This window comes from Pezoporus flaviventris, unplaced genomic scaffold (genome assembly GCF_033815535.1).
Source record: "Pezoporus flaviventris isolate CSIRO_AGI_PZ_B2104156 unplaced genomic scaffold, CSIRO_AGI_Pfla_v1 ptg000001l, whole genome shotgun sequence".
Taxonomy (NCBI): Eukaryota; Metazoa; Chordata; class Aves; order Psittaciformes; family Psittacidae; genus Pezoporus; species Pezoporus flaviventris.
Window position 1 is genome coordinate 62183619 of NW_026892549.1, and position 11843 is coordinate 62195461.

The 11843-nt window shown below is 41.8% G+C and overlaps 1 protein-coding gene across 4 annotated transcripts in view; it reads right to left on the minus strand.

Annotated features, from left to right (window-relative positions):
• Positions 1–10108, minus strand: part of PTBP2 (polypyrimidine tract binding protein 2) — a 43808-nt gene extending 33700 nt beyond the window's left edge. For all 4 annotated transcript variants that reach the window (XM_061461821.1, XM_061461816.1, XM_061461815.1 and 1 more), the window contains exons 1-2: positions 9865–10108; positions 8384–8414 (exon numbers count right to left, since the gene is read on the minus strand). In XM_061461821.1, the coding sequence (XP_061317805.1) occupies positions 8384–8414; positions 9865–10040 (207 nt within the window). In that variant the 5' untranslated portion in view covers positions 10041–10108. The remainder of the gene's footprint in view (positions 1–8383; positions 8415–9864) is intronic.
• Positions 10109–11843: the final 1735 nt, after the last annotated feature.

The following is an 11843-nucleotide window of genomic DNA, read 5'->3' on the forward strand; positions in this document are numbered from 1 at the left end:
AACTTCGATTTTGTTGAAGTCATTAAATACTTTCAGGGAAGCCCAAGTTATCACATCCTTGAGAGCATTTCCACCTGTGGTGTGAGACCAGCATGCAGCATGTTCACATATGGCATCAACCAGTGGAATTACATAAAGGAGATCTTCTAGTTCCTTGCTTTAACTGTCACAGCTAACTCAGAATTCTTCACTACACAAGCTGGATTTAGGTAGCAGGATTTCAGATTCCCTCCCCCACCAGACTACTATGAAGCTTCATGCTATCACCAGTTATATTAAGTAGCTATGCAATGTCAGGAAGTCATTCCAGTCATACTATCCTTCCAGGCTAAACAAAACTATGCTATTTAGAAGTCTTTGCCAACTATCTTCCCCTCACCCTCCAAATAGGGCTTGAAATATTTCAATCATTCCCCAAGTTTTATTACATCCAAGCTAGAAAAAAAACCCTCAAGAGTAACAAACTCTGGCTTTAGAGTTACCAAAGAGGTTTAGTCTTTAAAGCAAAGTAACTTTCCCACAACTGTTTATGGAAGAGAAACATTATCAGCTCTTTTTCCAGTAATTCCAGGCTAGGAAGAGACTCTTGGCAAAAGTTCTGGCTAAACCTAACATAACAAACTGAGCGTATTACAAAAGGCTTATTAGAAGCATGTCTAGATGAACTACAAAACGCTAAACAAATACTACTAAAACCAGGAAACAAGCGACAAAACTGCACTTTGTCAAAAAGTCAACAGCATCATCTGAAGTAATTTCCTTAATTCCCACTAAAAAAGGCAGAACACGTTCAAAGATACTAAAAAACATGATTTTCTGATAAATCCTTTCATTCATTGTACCCACATTTGCTTATATGACAAACCTCTCTCAAGAACAGGATGCTTTTGCCCACCCTACTTCCCTCTCTCTACCCTACTCCTCTCCTAGATGAAAGGAAAAAGGAGAACTTAAGCTGCACTACACATTTACTACAGTCATTCTCAGCCTACAGGCACAGATTTCCCAAGGGCTATGACAAGCCAGGAGACAGATCTCATGATTTCAAGAAATCTAACAGCATTGTAAAACACTTCATTCCTTACAACATCTGGGAACAGTTTAAAAGTAAAAGCCAGAAACGTGATGGTATGGGAGAGGAATAAAAGCATATGGGAATACCAACACAGACATGAAACGCTCCCTTCCAATAGATACACACTTGTAAGCACACTGCTTCAATATTCAGTATCTGAATTTAACTTGGGGGACAGGACAACACACTTCAAACCCCTTCAAGCAGCATTTCTAAACTTCATTCAGTTTACACGCGATGGCTCAGAATTTGATGAATGCTTCATTTTTGACAGGATACATTTTTAATGAAACACTGCATAAATACACCCTCACATACTTTTTAGTGAAGAACAAATACTGGAACTGCCTTATGCTCTGACTGCAAGCACTACTGTCAAAACACTTAATCCACATGGTAAATAGGCCATTACATCTCTTGAACATTTAGGATCACAGAAGACTCATTTAGGACAGGGCAAGCCACGTCCAAACATACAATCCAAAATAAACTGCATGTAGGTTAATAAGTATTTTACAAATCATACAGTTTATAAGCTTTTTCTCACTTCATAAGAACCTTACTTACATGGATAACATCATTTTATTCAGTATCACATTAACTGGGTAGAATATGACCACTTTTCAATGCTTATTATCTGTATTCTCCTTTTTTCCCCACTTCAGTTTGCTTTCATGCTATCCTCAGCCCAGCATACATTGTTTATCCATCCTAACAACTAGCTTCACCATTTTTGTACTCATTTTTTTTCAGTAAGGAAGAATCTAAGAGAAAAATAAGCTTTTATTCTTTTTAACTATACTCACAGTATATGCCATGAACCTACTTTGTGAAAACACAAAGTTGGCAAATATTGAGAGCACAATCAAGGGAAGCTGAGAAGGCTTTAAGCTGAAAGGAGACAAGGCTCAGCTCCTTGGAAAAGTTTCCAGGTTCTCAAAATACAACATGGAAATGAGCCAAATTTCTCCAAAGCATCTGAAGATCAAGCTGGACTGAAGAGTAAAAAAAAAGGAATCAAATCTGCACTTAAACCATCTGCACTTGGAAATCTTCACACTTTCAACTGTAATGAAAGACAACAGGCAAGAGTTGAGTTTAATACCAACTGATGCTTCAAACTTCCAGGAGGAAGCATGCAGACTTTATTCCAGCATTTCAGACTTTCTACTCCGCTTTCACCAGGGAAGAAAGTGTTACTCTGAAGCAGCTGCACATAACCCGTAGTAAGTTAGAATGGGTGAGCTAGAGCTACCACCTGGATGTGTTCATTGCATTCTGGTTAGAGGCACGGAGCCGAGAAGTACCAATTTGGTGCTCTAGTAGCAATTCCTACATCTCAAAGTAAGATTCACTATGAGAAGATTCAATATGAAAAGAAGGTATTTTCTACTTTTCTGCTATTTTGCAATAACAACTTAAAGATTTCGGGCTATTTTGTCTATAATTCAGTACTGATGTTACACATTCATAAAATCCCTAATTTTATGAAAAGCTAAGAACCTATGTACTTGCAGCTCTAAAACCCAAACCCCTAAATCAGACATCAAAGTCCCATTAATAGCTTGCAAAACTAAAACCTCATTGAACCAACTACCACCAATCAACTGTCCTATCTTCTCCCTGGCCCAAGCAACTTGCTTGTTTTCTGTCCTCCCCAATTCTATGTGCTACAAGCACTTACACAACCACACTCTTCGGTACAAATCCAGCTAAAAAGACATAACTCACTGTTGTGTCAGCTCAGCCTTATCCTGGTTAAGTTCCCAAGAGAGGCCTGTTGCTACCTGAACAGTTGTTCCTCAAGGGACAACAGGGACATTACAAGGACAAAAAAAAATGGAAGTCTAATTTGCTTGTGAAAACATGGCCTAAGGCTCTAAGAAATGAGAAATACTCCATGGGTGACAAGTTCAAAATGAAATGGGAAGTTCAGGTTAGATGGAAGAAGTTCTTCTCTGTGAGGGTTCTGAGGTGCTGGCACAGGGTGCCCAGAGAACCTGTGGCTGCCTCATCCCTGGCAGTGTTCAAGGCAGGTTGGACAGGGCTTGGAGCAACCTGCTCTAGTGTGAGGTGTCCCTGCCCATGGCAGGGGATTGGAACCGAATGATCTTAAGGTCCTTTCCAACCCAAACCATTCTATAACCCAATGAAATGAGAAAGGTATTTTCACGCTGGTATTGGTTCCTATTTTTCAGATGGTGAAGGTGACTACATTTCTCCTTCTACAACCCCTTCAATTAAGAGGCAAATAGAAGTGTTCTGTTTACAACTAGTGACAGACATCAAAACAAATCAAACAGGTACACTAAGCCTTCCATACTTGCTACAGAGCACACTAATTTCCAACATTTTTCTTTCCTCTCCATTTCGCTCTCCTTATTTTTCCACACACATTACACAATATGAAAGAAACTTTCAACAGAGTAAATTTACAGAAGTTCTGTTAAAAAAAGAGAGCGGACCTGTTTCATTGTAGGAAGTTGGGGGATTTTTATCACCAAGGCCACGTTCCATTGCTGAAAAGCCAAATCCAGATGCCAGTTCTGAACTTCTGAATATGGTCACGCTTCATTCCCACTTCACTACTAGAATGTCCTGTACATTTTTTGCTGTCTACTGCTGCTACAACTCTTACTGAACACCAAATTTGATTTAAGAACATTATCCTGGCTAACACAAAATTAAAACAGTTCATCTAATTCACAACCAACCCATTTTTCTCATGTCACTGCCCTCAGCAGACAGCCTAATCTACTAGGATTCTACTAGTAGTTATATGACATGCAAAGATAGCTCAAATATATTATACTAACAGTTTAAACACAATAAAACAGACTTCCAAATGGTCAGCCAGGTTTTTTATCCTACCACTCCATGTTTTTTTTTAAGTATCTAGAATTACGACAGTGAAGAAAAAACTGAAAGGAAAAAGCTATTTACATATATTTTCTCATTTCTTAAGTTTAGGCTCAACTTACCTGCTTGCTAGAATTTCTGAGTTTTTTTCCTACACATTTTCATGATACAGTGTACAGTTCAAATAAGAAGTCACAATGTCTCTATTCCCACCATAGGGACACTCTCAGTTATTAGAAGCAAAAAAGGGTCAGTGCTCTATAATTTTGTGAGAAAAGAGATTACTCCTCAGAACTAGAGTTAAAAAAAGTAGCAACACCTCTGCTTCATGCCTTCTCTATGTCTCTGTGCTTGTGTCTCTCATGGGTTCTCCTTCCCCAGTACTACTATAGTCCCCCAAGTTACATTTCAGCAACCTTGAAAAAGGGGGACTTTGGGACACATTATTGTTCGGAAACCTACCAGAAAGTACTAGGAGAGCACTCCTTGGCATCTTCTATCCAACCATAACATAACCAATTACCTACACACCAAGAACTGCCTCTTTTCTTAAACATAATGCAAAGGCTGATGTCCTTACTTTGAGAGGAAAAAGGCCATTCCCAAATCTTTAGACATTACAAAACTATGTTTACAGGAATATATGAGGTTTTCCCTCTTAAGTACAGCCATGGCTGTCCACACTTGGCAAGCTGAAGTTCAGTTTTTGGCCAGCACAGCCCAAAGCGATGTTGACAGCACTGCAAATTCCCAACTGCTATATACCAAATAACACATTCATGAAGCAATGACTGCTTCTTTTCTCCCAGCAGGCAGAAGTACACCTCAGCCACTGCACATGAAATGTGCAATGCACATACACTAAATGAGTCACTCAATTGTTCAGTCCCCATTTACAGCACAGCTACGCATGCCATGCAGGAGAAAGATGATACAGCCAACTGAAGTGGCACCCACTGCAATACAGTAAAAGGGAAAGATCACCTTCAATACACACCAAAATGTCACCAAACTTATTCCTGCACCTGTGTGATGTATCTTCTTTACATTTTATACCCCTCCAAAGAGTCTTTTAATTACTCAGAGAAAAGCTACATTATATACTTCATACGTTCACTTCAACAGTTGAAAAAGGCTGTATCACTCCAAGTGCAAATCAGTTTACTTATCAAGATTAAAGTATCATAACTGTAAAGAGAACATCATAGCTGCAAAGAGAACACAGGCCAGCAACTCAAGCTGCAGTTATTAGATTCTGGTACTCAAACCAGTATAGCCAGTGAACAATGACAAATCTGAGATTAGTAGGTAACTAGCTGGTCATTTCAAACAAACTATGAACTATGTAATATATTATCATAACTGGAATCCTTAGCTCTGTTCCTTTCAAAACCACTTTGTACCAACTGCTTCTATACAAGGGGAATTCCCAAAGTCACATGAGACCCAGAGCTAAAGCTCATTCTTTTCCTATTCTTTTGGAAATTGGAACATAAGGGGTAAACTGTGCAGAGTGCAATTTCCTTGACTCCATGAATTCTAGGTGAGCAAAACAAGACACTAAAGACCAAATCAAATATGAATTATTTCACATGTGCTTAGAAGATTACTGGGTTTTGACGTGTTCTAACGCCTTCAGAAATTAAAGCACGCTGCTCCTCTGACAGGTTTTAGCCTGGAAGCATGCTCCCACTGCATAATTTGAGTTGTGCAAATCCTCACGTTTACTCTGTGGAAACCAAGTTTTCAAAGAGTATGTGTCATTTTTTCCACCTTCATTTTGAGTTTTATATTTTCCTCAGCTTTTGGCATTAATTTCTGGTGACTCAACACGTAAATAAACCCAAGATTGCACATTCAACACTTCGATGAACAAAAATGGTTTCAATCAAATCACGAACAGCACAAATAACTGGTAATAGCTTCAAATTTAGCAGCCTTATTATAACTCCAAGACGGTAAAACTGTTAATAAGACATTATAAGCAAGTATTCCTTTTATTTTATACTTGCTTTGCCCACATGCAGCCCTCAAAGCTCAAAAGCCCTTTTTTAACTCATAGGCAATTCCTAGACTACAGTAGTTAACTTCTACTATTACTCTTTTACAAATGGGTGTAAAATTGTAACACGTTCACTTCCCTATTTTCCAAACAAAAGTGTCATATGTCACAATTCCTTTCTCCAAGTACAACTGAATGTATCACAAACATGCTGTATAACTGACTGATCAGCATAATACAGTAGGTAGAAAATCTCAGGAAAGCATCAGGTCAAACAAATGTCCTGGGTAAGTTGATTTCACACAGGTAAATCCCTATCCACTTCCAAGAACTATCCAGTCACAGTAAAACCAGTGTCAAAAGAGCATTAACACTGCTGATGCAACTCCTTGGACTCAAAACTTGCTCCCTATACATTCCCAAAGCACCCCAAAGAAAAGATAACAGCCAAGAAAAGGCCACATGGATGTTCCTGGTAGTTTATAAACCACCCACAGATAAAAAATTTCTCAACTGTAAAACTTCAGTTCATCAAGAGCTATGAACAGTCACCAGAGAACATAAAGGGCAAATGCTTCACACGGCCTTCCACGAAACATTGCTGAAGCTCACATCAGACTGCTACCCAAACTGTACACATCAATTAGCAAGAAATTCCATTTTCGATTCCTATTACTATCTTGAGACAATTACAGAAGCTCCAGAATACAATCCAGTTTACTCCTCCCATATTTAACAGCTTTCTTCAGAAAACCATCACCCTTTATATTTATTCCCACTACTTCTGTGCACAAATGGATTGTTTCCTTTTAAAATCCAAAGAGGAAGTCCAGTTCTACAAGGCAAAGAGCACACTTTTTGAGACAAGCCTTTCCTTGTATTGATTTTAATTACTACCTCTGATACACCTGGCTTGCTTTCTTTTTTATATTACATTCATAATACGACTTCTATAATCAACAAAAAGAAGCACTTATGTCATCTGAAGTGTCTTCATCATGTCTAATATCTGAAAATATGGTTCCAATATCGTACTACACACCATATACTTCATGAATACTTAAATTCTCCTCAGTCACTCACAGTAACAAATGAAAGGGATACTATATCCATTTACTTATTTCGAAGTGAGAATGTCAGAATTTAAGGCTTAAGCAATACATGGTCTACCTGAAATTGTTTCATTAGGCATGATTGAGGGCAATTTATAAATCGTTTTGCCCCACAACTGTGGGGGCAGTTTAGTTCTGAAAGACTTGAACTTCCTCAGGTATTCCTCCAAACTATTAAATATAGTTTTAATCAGTTGACACTTTTTCCTCCCCGTCAACAGAGAAACAATGCCAGTCTGTGTTTCTTATTGGGATTAGCTCCCACAGAGTACTTGAACTACACTTTCCTCTTGATTCAGAGAATGATTTTAAGCTTGTCTTCAATACTGCATGAACCTGTGGGGCCAGACAGATCCAGATCTGTAATTGACTTCTTTTAGCTTCTCCTAGAAGCAAGCTTGCTGAGAAACATACTACAAGTATACATTCTGGCAGAATAGCTGCTGTATCTACAAGCTAGCTGTATTATATAATAACTAGTCCAAATCCAGCAGGACCAATGCTGAATCTGAGCCAAAGAGCTTTACTAGACAAAACCTCGCTAACCAGGCAGTTAACACAGAGCAGCTTCAGGTGATAAAGCAGTGATGTAGTAAAATAACAAAGTCTCTGGACAAATGTGAAGACTTCACTGTATGCACTAGAAAACTTCCACGTTTCTTCCACTGAAACAGAATTGCTTGCATGCATTCTTTAATATAAGCTCAAGTTCCCCTGTCCTATATTATCTTTGCATTCTCATTATTTCTCAGTCTGCTTCTACAAAGTACTGCTCTAACTGACACAACAGATGCGGACACAGAAGTGAAGGATACAGTAAATTAACAAAGATTTGGAAGCTCTTCCCTTGTTTTAATAAATACGATAAATTCATAACTACTTGAGAAATAAAAAATAAAGCAGAGTAAACGCCCCCTTCTCTGGCTACATTAATTCTACCTCCCATATTTTAGTGTCATTTTTAACTTCAGTAGTAACTGGTTTGAATGGGGGGGAAGGAGAAGAAAACATGTCTTTTCCAGTCACCATGCAACAATGAGAAAGCGCTGTTTTGAAACAAAAAAAATACATAAAGTTAAGCTTTAAAAATAACACCACTAGTGACACCACTACATTAATCTATTGCCACTGTTTACAGTTCAGTGCCTGGCAAAGTCTTTTGTGTAGAGCCTGGATGTTATCTCTAGGGATTTTTAGTTAATAAAGCATATACTGCTGACTAAATATCAGCTGACAATGACCAGCTAAAATCTTACAACTTGAAATTACTGATGCGGAAAGTAGCTCACTTTGTATCAACAATCTGCCCCCTTATTTGTCAAGTGCGCATCCTACCTTAACACCAACAGCAACATCGGTGACAATGCTGTAAAGAAAAGAGAGAAAAAAACAAGAAGTCAACCAATTCATCCTTACAAAGCCAACTTTTCAAAGCAGTGCAATTAAAATAGCCAACAATTACCCCAATCGAGAAAATAGGTTCAACGAACACAGCAGGGCCGAGGGCAAGTACAAAAGCAACTTTCAAAAGCCAGAGTCCAAAGTCTCAAGCAAGCATGACTCCAAAGCAGCACTGCCAGGAAATCTATTTAGGGGAAATTCGGGTTTCTGTCATCACAGAGCAAAAGAATTTGTAAGTACAGAACTTTTCCACAAACCCCTACTAACTAGACAGCTAGTTCGGCAACACAGCCTACCCTGCAGACCTTACAGTAGAAAGCAATGAACACATTGCTTTAAATCAGCTGTAAAAAAGAGCACATTGGCAGGTACACATATATGAAGTTTAACCAGGTACACCTCTAAGAAATTTAACCAGGTGCACCTATATGAAACTCTGCAACAGGTATATCAAGGCCCATCTTTTTCCTGGAGGTTGTGACATGATAACTCGCACCAAAAGGAACCTAAGCCCGCACCAACAGAAAAGGCAGAACAAGGGTATGTGAAAGCATTCCACAGTGTGATACTCATTAATAACAAGCCTCCTCAGACGGGCTTTTCAACTACCATTACAATCAGAACTAACCATAAAAAGCCTTTAGAACTCTCAATTGAAAGGCTGTGTGCTTGCAACATACCAAGGAGATTGCTTCTCTGTTTGAAGAAGAGTAAACAACTCAATAGGCCATATAGGAGCTGGAAGACATTGTATTTACACTGAGGAAGGCTACAACCACCAGGTCGAACAAAAAGAAGGCCTGTGTACAATGACTGCCCAGCCCTGGCCCTCTCTGTCCTGAATGGCTGCCTCCTTCTAAACCTTCCCTTCTATGGCCTTCACAGCGAGTCTCCGGCACGCATAAAGGCATCCTTCTACCTGAGGAGGGGGGAGAAGCCATAGGGCTTATTAGGCAGTTTCTGAAAACAAAAGAGCTCGACATCTGGCTCCTGCTGGTATCGCCCCTCCCCTCCAGCCAGCTCCAAAACAAACCTGAGCCCGAAGGGGCTCCCCACGGCTGAGGAGGGGGGAACCCGGGACTGCGGGCAGGCAAAGGCGGGACAGAACGACAGCACTAGGGGATGGAGGGGACAGATGGGGCAGATCACGCTCCTTCTTTAGATGCGTCGCCTCTACACTAAGTAGAAGGCGGCCCGAAGCCCTCAGCGGTTCAAACGGCAAACCCCGCCGAGAGGTCCGTGCTGCGGAGCGGCTGAGCCCCTTCTTCCCACCCGCTGTCCCGGGGCGGGAAGCCCTCCTCGTCCCCACCGCCGCCGGGGCAGCGGCCGCTCCCCACTGCCCCGGGGACGTCCCTGGCACCGGGATATGTCCCGCCACCGACCGCGACGGTGCCACGGCCGCGATCGCGACTCACCCGTCCATGGCGGAGCAGGACAGATCGCGGACAAGTGGAACTGGCAGCCGCGCGGGCAACGCAGAGGGGAACGCGGTCAGAAAATGGCGGCCTGGCCTGCACGGAAACCGCCGAGCGTTACCGAGCGCCGCACTCCACTCCCCGGCCCCCCCTCCCGCGCCGCCGCTACCGAGCATGCGCCGTGCTCCCGAGCATGCGCCGCTGGCGCCGCTTGAAGCCTTTGCCAGCAGCCGGGTGCCGGAGGTGGTGCGATCGAGGCCTGCCGAGGGCGGGAGCTGGCGGCTGCGGAGGGGAGAGGTAACGACAGCCGTTGCTGCCCCAGAGTAACCGCTTCCCGCCTCAGGAGCGGGGACACGGTTCCCGGCGCCGGGAGCAGGACCCTTCTTCGCATAGAATTGTGCAGAGGCCGCGCCGGGCCCGGCACCCCAGGACAAGCACCGACGGGGAGCACGCAAATACGCCTTTCCACTTTGTCTAAAGGAGACGTTAAGACTGAAGCTTCTAACATTGAGATGTTAAACAGTGAGATGCTGTGGCAGGGGCTTGGAACTGTATGATCTTTAATGTCCCTTCCAGCCCAAACCGGTCACAGAAACTGTGTGTAAACTACCATATCAGGGTATAAAGGATTTGCTCTACACGGCCACTTGGAAATACAGTTGTCCCTTCATTATTTCTATCCAGGTCTGGATGTTTTGTTACAAATCTTAACACTGTTTGAGACAGAGTTTCTAGAAAGAGCTCTGTATTTGAACTGCATTCAAACCTAAAGTCTAAGTAAAGAATTAAGAGCCCAAAACTACACATGTATGTATCTATACCTGGAACAATTCCACTACTCTTTTACTGCCCTGGTCTCCCTCCTCCCTTGACCTGCTGCTCACACTCCTGTTGATGCAGCCCAGCGCATGGGGGGTTTCTGGGCTCAAGCGCACACTGAAGCCGGCTCATGTTCAGTTTCTCATCCACCAACACCCCCAAGTCCTCCTTAGGGGCTGCTCTGGATCTCTTCTCTGCCCAGCCTGTAGCTGTGCCTGGGATTGCTCCGACCCAGCTGTAGGACCTTGTACTTGGCATGGTTAAACTTAATAAGGTTGGCATTGGCCACCACTCCCATGTGTCCAGGTCCTTCTGGATCCCATCCCTTCCCTCCAGCATCTCAACCGCATCTCACAGCTCGGTGCCATCATTAACTTGCTGAGGGTGCCTCAGTCCCACTGTCCATGTCACTGACAAAGATGTTGAACAGGATGGGTCCCACCACCATCCCCTGAGGAACACCACTCATTACCAGTCTCCACATGGACATCAAGCTGTTGACCGCAACTCTCTGCATACGGCCATCCAGCCAGTTCTTTATCCACCCTCTTGACCATTACATTTGCTTAGATTGCCTATGAAGTTCATCATGCCAAATACTGTTTTATTCTTTCTTGCTTTCTACATTATTATATTTCTTAAAATAAAGATTACCTGCTTGGAGCATCCTTCACGGATTGCATGTGTTAAGTAACACACTTGAAAGTAACATCAAAAGACCTCAGAGATTTAGAATTGCTTACCACCATCTCTATAAATCCAGTGCATTTTTATAGGTTTACTTCATACATATATATATATATATATAAAATACCTACAGATTCTGGCATGTTTAGTAGACCACACCACTGGAAGTCGGGGTTATAGTTGGTTTCACTTCTGTTTGTTGCCACATCGCGTTGGCAACACAATGTGTTTTTTACCCCCTGGTAAATCTAAATAAATCTTGTCTGTTTTTTCTTGGTAGAAGTACTGATCCTTCTACTTCTCAGCAATTAGTAGAAAATCTTCTTTCCATCAGATTTATCTCACTTCCTGTCCTGCTTAAGCTCCTTTGCTTTACTAATAATGCCATCTTCAAACCCGTGTTTCTCATCTTTAATAGTTCTGTTTTCTCTTTCTTTTATGACACCTACAAGAATCCATTTGATTAAGTGAGC